Raw genomic sequence first — 10,683 nt, 5'->3', positions numbered from 1 at the left:
GTTATATATAATATTAATAAAAAATATAATAAAAAATAAAAAATTAAACTATATAAGAATAGTGTTGTACCTAGGGGGACTAGTTACTATTTTATACCAGATATGAGTTATAAATTATATAGGGGTATAATTTATGCCAACAATAAAAAGGTAAAAGAACACCATATTAAAGTTTGGTGGAGGGTACAAAGAGGTACTATATTATTGGTATAGTATAAACTATACCAATAGTGTTTTAATATGGTGTTTTTTACATTTTTACTATTGGTATTAATTTATACCCCTATATAATTTATACTTCATATTTGGTATAAAATAGTAACTAGTCCCCCCTAGGTACAACACTATTCTTATATATATCATTTAATTTTTAATTTCTCATTATACTCTTTATTAATATTATATAATTATTATTATATAATTTATTAAATATATTTTATTAAATTTTAATATTTTATTATATATAATCATTTTTAATATAAATATTTTTAAAATTGTTCAATATTTTAATTAAAAAATATTTATTTATTTTTACAAAAATAATTTTATTAATTATTATTTTCTATATTTACTTATATTATAAATAATATTTTTATTTATATTTATTTTATTACAATTATTAATCATATTTAAATTAAATAAACATAATTTATGTTTATATTATAATTAATTTTTTAAATTTTAATTAAAATTATATTAATTATTAAATAATAACGATACAATGCCTTATAAAAATAATAAACAATATTATTTATAATATAAATAAATATAAATAATAATATTAATAATAATAATTTTAAATTATTTATACAAGTTATACTACATTTTTATAATATATACCAAACACAAAATTATAAACCATATAAAACTTATACCATTTCTTATAATTCATACCAAACAACAATAACCTATACAACTTATACTACCATATATTATTTATACCTCGTTACAATTTATACCCCTATACAACTTATACCCTATATAAATTGTACCCCTTACCAAACGCTACCTATTGGTATAGTTTATACTATACCAATAGTGTAGTACCCCTCTATACCTTTAACCAAACATACTCCTAAAGTATCCTTATAAGGCTTATATTTCCTCACAAGTTAAATAGTATGCAAGAGATGGCTTAGAAATGGACGTAAGATAAAATGTGTTGGCTATGACAAATTAAAACTTTAATCTTTTTATATTAGAATTTAAATTTGTGTAAGAATTTCATTTTGTTTGTATGGAAATTATTTTCACTTTTTTCAAAAGTCTCCTTCAAAGGACATTTTAAAATATATTTTAATAAATGATAATAAATTATTTTTAAAAAATAGATAGAAAAAGCTTCTTGATTTAGCACCCATATACAACCAAACAAAGGATAAGGGTGGACTATTTAGATTAAATTAAATTATCTAAACCATGCTACATCTCATACCCAACAATTATTCTATAAAACTATATTTTATATTTTAAACATTTTAAAAACATCTTAATGATCATATAATCCAAACAATACATTTTGTCACCAAACAAGATACAATTTTCATATTTTTCTCTAAAAAATAGGAAGTTAAATTAAATTTCATATATAATTAATCAAACAAGGTTTTAAAGTTGCATGATTAGATGTTGGATACCAATTAAACATTGTAGTTACTTCTGTTTATGTATTTACTTTAAGAAGGTGGCATCGCACAAGGTGGTGTTAAATCTAGTTGCATATCTAGAAATAGAATAATAAGCAGTGTTTATCCACTTATTACAAAGCTACCTAGCTGGGGATAAGATTCATCAAATTTATTATTTTTTTAAATTATTTAATTAAGACTTTAATTAATCAATTAGCTACTTGTGATTTGAAGAAGTAGCCGGCTGACACGTCAAGCAAACATTTTAGGGTTCTCCCTTTTCTCCCTTTCTGTCTTTTTTTTTTCCTATCTTCATCAATGTTTTTTCTTTTTACATATAGATATTATTGTACAAACATCCTTAAATATGCGTGAGGAATGTGGTAGATGAACCGTAACAGAATATGTTAAAGTAAAAGTTATCGAAGATCGATCAATCAATCGTAACCAAACTCTAAACACTTGTTTTAGTGATTGTGATGTAAATAATTTAAACAAAATTGAAGAGAGCAACATATAAGGGGAAGGAGGGGTCATATAATTGAAATGGAATTGCTTTTATTTTTTTGGTTTGTATGATGAGGAGGTGTTTTCCATTGAAAATGCATAATAAAAAAAGTGGGGTAACAAATTTCCACTAATAGTGGATCACATAACGTCACGAAATTGGACAATTTGGATTGATTGGTTCATCATAAATCATAATGATAATGATGATGATGAGAGATTGTCTTCCCTACATTCTTCTCCACCAAATGGATTCCTATTCTTGGATACACACAAAAAGTCAAACACCTATCTCGATTCTTCCATTTTTAAGAAGACACCACTCAACACACTAGTCTATATATGTACATCTTTTCAATTTAATCCTTTTTTAACTATATATATTTTTCATCTTTTTTCCTCATATATAACTTCATTCTAATGTCACACATTTATAATATTTTGATTTCTAAATATATTTTATCTTTCTTATAAAATCACCCCTCCATCTCTTCGAAAGGCCAAAAGCGCGATGAAAACTCGATACAAGGTGAACAAAATTTTTGAGAAAGAAAACAGATAATTAAATACAATCATGTTAAAAAATAATGCAATGTTTCACCTCTATTAGAATGAGTGATGTAATTTATGTTTGGTCATTTATAATTAAAATTTAATTATAGAATGATCATGATTGGGAATCTAGTCCCTAATTAATAGGAAAGTCAGTTTATAGAACTCTAAGCTTGTTAAGCCTAAAACAAATTTAGATTAGGGTTTGAATTCACAAATGTTAACTCTAATTAGACAGATAAGTCACATCAAAAATATTTATTTAAAGCTCTAATAAAGATCAATTAGTCAATTTAGGAACTCGATTTATTATAGACTACCACTAAACAATTGTTTCAACAAGAGATTTTGGGTCAAAGTCCATTATTAATTTACTAGACAATTTAAACAACTCAAATATTATGATATCAGATTATATATAATTTGATATATACCACTTTATATAATTTTTTTTTTAGTAATAATTAATATGTATGTTTTTTTTAGCATCAGCATATTATAAAAAAAAAAATTGATCACAAGGGGTTAAGCACATTACCCAAAAACACCTAACAATTTAACTAAACGCATAATTTATCGTTTGACCGTGAATATAATTAATTAAGAAATATGAAACATAATATTTATATTATATATCAAATATCTTGAATTCCAAAAGATTGTCATATATATAGTGATATTAAAATTTTTAAAATTCTAGGCTAAATTGAGATATAAATAATAAAAATATGAAGAAAAAATAAGTGAAAGGCCACCATGGGTTGGACCTGATCAAAATCATTTAACCCGGCCTGACCCGGATATGAGTTATGACCCACCTGGATAAAGAGAGAGAAACATTAACCTAACTTACTTGGGCCATTTCAGGAGCCCATTCATAATGTCTTCTTTTCATTTTTAATAAAACTTTTGATTCTTCTGAAAACAATTGAAACAACACTATTACATAAAATTTAATTGTTTTAAACAATTTTTATTTCTTCATAACAATTATATATAATTTATAAAATACATATTCTTAGTATAGACTATTTTAAATAAACAAATTATTTTAAATTTGTATGTAAAATAATATGGCCCGTGTTAATTAAAAAAACGTCATTTGAACCCAAACAATAAAAATATTTACAATAAACGATGTTTAAACATAAAAAATAATAAAAATAAAACATGGATAATTATATTTTAAAAAGAATTGATTGCTTCATTCTAATATACCCCCAAATTATATTATCATTTAATTAATTAATATTTTTATTATATATTATGAAATTTTTTATAGCACAAATTCATTTTTTGAATGTGCCTACAAATTCATTTTTAATGGGCCTCCTATTATAAGGGCCACCCATACTGCACATATATATATATATATATATATATATATATATATATATATATATATATATATAATATAGTATACTTGATTATTTGCATATGTTTTTCTGGAGACTTTTTACGGATAATTAATAAGTTATATATTATTTGTTTCTAAAATTAAATTTTCGAGTAAGTGAGTATTAAAGTCCTAATTAATTCCCAAATGGATGAAATATATAGTAAAGAAACTGTTAAATTAATACTCTCGTAGTTTTCATATATATAATTTTTTTTTTAAGTAACAATTTTCATTCTCTTTCTAAAAAACATTCTAAAAGAAAGGTCAAAAAAATCATTTTATTTTTAGCACCTCCTTTCTAATATTCGAAGTTCACTTATTTTTCTTTTCATCATTTTGTTCTTAGCACTTCCACCCTAATATTCAAGTTGACTTATTTTTTTTGAGTTGGGTTGTTTTTTTCTTGGTTGACATTCAATATAGTCGGATCGGATTTTCGTCCCAAATTTTTATAATTCGAATAATAATCTCAGTTTTTTTAGGTTATTTATGTTCATACCTGTCAATTATTTTGGTGATGTTTTCTCGAGTACATGTACATCCTCTTCTCAACACCAAATTAAATGAGATTGTAAGATCCGAAGTTGTTTTTATTTTGTTCAATAAGAGTCTGTCAGATCTGAAGTTGTTTTTCTTTTATTCAATCAAGAGTTATTGAATATAATCTTTCATTTGGAGGTCATCTTAGAGACATATTTCCTTAATTTGTATGAGTTTTTCATTATTTTAACCATATATGTAGATAGTCAATTATCTCTATTAGTAATTTTATTTCTTAATAATTACACGTAAATATTATATAAATACAATACAATGATAATAAAACATATACAATATTATTTAATGAAATGAAGAAAAATATTCTCGTTTGCTCTAAAGCTTGTTAAATCACAGTTTCCTTAAAACAGTTTCATTGTCTCCCATTTGTGCTAGAGAGTTTCATTGGTGGCTGTTTCTCAGGGTACAACGGAACTTGTAATGATTTATCATAGAAAAACCACTACAACAACGAACTAGACAAAAATACATGAATCACAATCACCGAGTTTCGCACAGAAATGGTTGAATCAAGAAACTCGAAGAACGCTCACAAAGAAATAAAAGACTTTTAGAATTGTAGAGTCATAAATTGTAAGATGATGTGTAGAGAGGAATACAAATTGAAAGGATATTTATAGTTAAAAATTAAACTCTAAAACTATTAATCAATTTTTAATCCAACGACCACTAATCCTCCATTCATCCAAATTTTACTTGACATAACATTTTCCGGTATTACTTATCAACCCATGAGCAAAAACAAATTTTGTCGTCGTCCAAAATATTTGGTAGAACTTCCAACACTGCATGATTAGTTTGTTCGGCTTACTTTATTTCTCAACTAAATTTAAAAATCACTGTGAATAAATTTCAAACTATTGGATCTTTCTAATCTGATCAATAATTTTCTCACAATACAATCCATATAAAAAGATATATGGTCAGTTCAGAAAATGGTTTAATAAGCAGTTCAGAAAATGGTTTAATAAGTTTTTGTAAAAATAAAATATCTAGTTTTTATCAAAGAGATATAATACTATGACTATAAATTAGTGATAATTTTAATTATTATTACTAAAATGATATAATTTTATAAATAAATTAAAAAATTGTTAAGTAACCAATTACAAAAGTTAAAACAAAACAAACCCCATTAATGATATATAAGCCCTAGTCTTTTATATGTAGTATAGTAAAATATCAAAGATAAGAAAAAAATAAAAATGAATTAGAGATGAAACTCGTGAGTAAGAAAGAAGTGAAGTGAAGGGTGCTAAGAATTAGCCTTATCCATTATATCTAAAATCTATCTATCTATGATCTATCTATCTCCACCCATTGAGTGAGGTAGCTTATAATAGTCCATGTTATAAATAATAATTTGGATGATGATTCAAATTGCTATACTAGTATAGAAACATAGAAAAATGGCAGAAATCGCGATGCTGGTGGCGGAAGAGTACGAAAGGAGAGTAGTCATGTCCACGCGATGGCGAACTACTACTAGTAAGATTATGGGTTGTGAAGAAGAAGAAACAAGGGATCTTTCCTCATCACCACGTCCGGTGGACAATAATATTAGTGTCACGATTAAGCCAATGCAACACACCGCCACCACCCATCACAAGATAGCTGTCGAGGTCTTCAACTGCCTCTTTTCCGCCTAACCATTCCTCTCGACTTCTCTCATATCTACCATCTTTAGTTAACCCTACAAATGTCATCCAATTTTATTTTAATTACTTCACCTATCTTTGGCGGCACTACACTCTCATTTTATGCTTTAATTGATGGGAGATTTTTCCTTATATTATTGGAGTTTAATTATATATATCATGTTAATTAGTTTCTTTCATAAAATAAATCATGATTTAAAAAAATCACATAATGTCTATTCATTCATATATACATGTTTAACTCAACAAGCAAAGTCTAAACTGTCACAACTAATTAAAAGTACAATGATAGACTTGGATTTTGATAAAATCTTCATTAAGATTGTAATGCATCTCCATAACTACAATTCAAATCCTTACTAATTATTCTCTACATAAATATTTAACTATAAAATATATTCATCAAAACGATCCTCTATCAACTCATCCGAATTTTTTTGCAAGATGATGTCAATTTTGAAAACAAATAGGTTTTTTAAGAAATTTCAATTTTAAAAGTGGTCCAACATTTTCTTGTGTCTTCTTTTTCGATAATATTTATAATTTTGTCAAAATTAATCTTAATCCTATAAATTATTTCGCAAATATCTTCAAAACTTTATCTTCAATGTCAACATTATAAGGAGAAAACAAAACCTTAAAAGTATTTATCTTATAGCCTAGATAGATAAGTAGATTGATACAACTTCTATCCTAATAGTTTTATATTTTTAAATATGAATTTTAATATTATTTACTATAAGATTGTTTTTTATTATAACATTATCTAAATTGGAATTGGCTTTTCTTTATTTGACATATGTATATAGTTTTTTTAATCACAAGTAAGTTATTTTAATTTTGACAAATATAACACCTTATTTTTCTTCAAATCATAATTGAAAAACAAAATGTTACCAATTTTGTTAGATAATTTTTTTATTCTTTCTAAAATGAGACTTTTTATTTAAAACTTAACCATGAAAACTTAGTGATTTTCTAATATTGGTACGTTGTAATTTCGAGTCCATTTATTAGTTAATAATTGCTACCCGAATTGATATCTGGTAGGTTAAATTAAAATTAAATATGTAGGACATATTTATAATAAGTTAAATTAGACCGTGAGAAATTTATTTGTCTATTTAATATTATCCGATATTTCTCATCACTATTTAATTTTATAATTGAGTGGATGGAGCCAGTCCATGTGATCCAATTGCACAACATCCATAGATGCTTTTTTATACATATTTTAGTTTTATTTATGCATAAAAAAGGCCATTTTCAATATTTATTAGACTACCCTTTGGAAAATAAATCATATTTATTACTCATCAACATTTTTGCTCTTCCAGATTAATGTCATTTGCGAAAGATGACAATTTTAGTATGTTATCTTTAAAATTGATTACATTCAAATGACGATTATTAATGAAAAGTCTCTCCAAAACACACAAATATTAACTGGAAATATATCATTGACGAATGACAATCACATTTATATGCCCAAATATGTCATTCTAGTTTTAATTCAATTTATTGTGTCTCATCCTCGGTTTAGGTACACAAGAAGTGAACGTGTTGAAAAGATTCCTCCAAAACCAAAGATTAACGTGGTTAATTAAGCTTTATTTGCTCGTTTTCCCTAATGCATGAACCAAATGTAGTCGGTTTGGGATTTATACAAACTGAAATTATAAGATTATTAAAAACCTATGTATAAACATATAATATATTGGAGGAGGAGTTGCGAACTTTATTTAGTAACCGCCATAATGACATTGCGAACACTTCCTAACTACTATACTAGTAAGTGGAATTCAACAACCCTACACACAACAAAGTTCATTTTGATGTTGGCTTACCCACTAATCTAACCTAATAATGACTTTGTTTTCAAATGGTTCGATAAGTTGTGATAGGGATGTTAATGGCATGTACATGTTGATCTGTGTTTCCATTATGGCCTTTTGCTACTATACCCCATATTAGTCTTGGTAAAAAACTATTGATTTCGTTCAACCCAGATGGAGTACTAGATGTTAGATGCAAACCAAACAATTTGAAGGATTCAAGTTTAGTTTAAAACGCGTACGTAGTTAATTTGTATTAACCTCGTTTGAGCTTTTGTTGATGTTATCTCTTATTGATTTTTAAAACTTTTCTGAAAATGGTCCACATTTTTCTTAAAATGGTCCATGTGTTGATTTTTATAACTTATAATAACTATTGTTAGTACCACAAAAAATGGAAATTAATAAAATGGCTGCATCTTAGAATATTAAATGTGTTACACCCATTGAACTTAATGAAAAGAAAAACTCACTAATAAAATAATTGTAACCTCATCCAAAATGTTCTTAGAATGAAACACCCAAATCTCAACCCTTATTATATTAAAGGGGGCTAGCTATTTAAACAGTTTTTACAAGTTCAAATTACTATTTTATAATTTGGTAGTATCATGAGCCAATTAATTTGAGTGTTGATATATAGCTAATTTAGCTATATTAACAAATTTAGTCAGCTATTTAATATTTATTCCTAAAGTAAATGCATTAGGTAATCTTAAGGATGTTGAATTATGGTATTATTTGGCTCAAGAAAGTAAATTTGGAAATATATTTTTCTCCACCTACCATTATCAATGTATTTGTGTAACCTTACCTAATTTTGGTAGGTCACCTTAAATAATTATATCATATCATGGCCACTCTCTTTTTTTTTCTTTTTTTTTTAAAAATAGGATTGGGACCTCCTCCAACTCAATCTTATCAATACATTATTAAAAAAGGGTATACCAAATAAGACAGATAGATATTAACATATTGTTCACCCCAAAATATACATAAAAATTTTCCTAACCACGACAATTTCGCTAAAGTTTCCGTCGCATTTCATTTGAGTTTCGAATTACAAACGCGACAAAGTTAGTTTACCCATCAATAATTTTTCATTTTTGTACTATATATAATGTACACATCAAAAAAGTGGGGACCGAAGCAAATTGAAAATTAATCAAAGTTAAGTAATCAATTAATCAACAGTATTATACTACATAAGTCTATAGAGATTACTGCCGTGAAAAGCCGACAACAAAAAGATGAGTTCATCGTCACTTTCCTCGTACTCCGATCTTTCACTGTGTCGTCTCCGGTATCTAACGACGATCTCTTCCGGCACCACCATCGTCCGGCAGAGTGGACATGTGGCACAATCCCCTTGAAGCCACGTATCAAGACACAACCTATGAAACGTGTGTCCGCACTTATTCAACCGTCGCACCTCCTCCCCTTCCTCGAGTGCCGACAAGCAAACCGCGCATTCGGCCGGGTCATGAATTGAAGACTTCCTCTTATAACGGCTAGCTGGGTTCTTCTCTTCGATGAGTTCGAGGTAGCGGGTGGGGGTAATGGGTTTGTTGCAGGAGTGGAGGATTGTTCCTGCGACTGTTCGAATTAGGATGATCAATTGTAGGAGGAGGACCGTGAAGAAGACTATGGTCATGGTGTAGAGATGGGATAGGAATTCGTAGACAGCTCCCATTTTTTTTAATTTTTTGGTTATTTTTTGAAGAGAGATTTGAGAGAGGATGAGAAATTAAAAAGGTTAGAGTGATAGTTAGAATGAGATGTTATATAATAGGAAGATGTTGATGTAATGATATTATATTTTTATAATTGAGAGGAGAAGATTATTGATGGGTTCATGATAAAAATTCCATGTCATAAAACATTTAATAAGGGTAGACTAGTACATTTATCTTATGGGAGACATTGACAATTAGCCAAAAACCTTGTGTCCGACTACACATGACGTCAGATGGGAGAAATTTTTTTTTGCTTAACTATATATATAACAAATTTTCATATAAATTGTCATAGCCGTGTAAATCGAAATACTGTAAAACGATTTTCATCTTTATATAAAAACGTTCTGCATATTCATTTGAAGTGCTTTATTCTACTGTGAATGATTTGTTTTTAGGTCAAAAGTTATAATAATTTAAAATGCTTGTCTACACAACTTTTAAACTTTTAATGTTTAAAAATTAGAATTTATATAGCAAATTTTTATTTAATCAAAGGGTAATGTAAAACGACGAATAGTTTCACACTTACTCTTATTTGGCGTAGTATGCCACGTCAGATTCACTGTCTTTCATTACCTTGTTATATCACCTCTTATATATGGATTCTAAAAAAATGATTTAACTGGGATGTTAATGTTATGACATACTTGACAGCCTAATTTAAATAATAATAAAAATTAAAAGATGTGTGAAGAATATTTTATGATAATTTTAGTGTGTATATTCTAATTAATTATGTAAAATATTAGTAAAGTAAATTATTTCGTATTTATTGAGTTAGGTGGGTTAGTATTAAATATATGTTTT

At 26.9% G+C, this 10,683-nt stretch overlaps 1 protein-coding gene across 1 annotated transcript; it reads right to left on the bottom strand.

The window, feature by feature from the left end:
* Positions 1 to 9,157: 9,157 nt before the first annotated feature.
* Positions 9,158 to 9,939, bottom strand: LOC124921128 (E3 ubiquitin-protein ligase RHA2B-like). Its single transcript, XM_047461744.1, has one exon. It carries the CDS (start codon positions 9,828 to 9,830, stop codon positions 9,339 to 9,341), a length of 492 nt encoding a protein of 163 aa, XP_047317700.1. The 5' UTR covers positions 9,831 to 9,939; the 3' UTR covers positions 9,158 to 9,338.
* Between the last annotated feature and the right edge of the window lie 744 nt (positions 9,940 to 10,683).

This window comes from Impatiens glandulifera, chromosome 1 (assembly GCF_907164915.1).
Source record: "Impatiens glandulifera chromosome 1, dImpGla2.1, whole genome shotgun sequence".
Lineage (NCBI taxonomy): Eukaryota > Viridiplantae > Streptophyta > Magnoliopsida > Ericales > Balsaminaceae > Impatiens > Impatiens glandulifera.
This window is presented reverse-complemented; position numbering and strand designations above follow the sequence as displayed.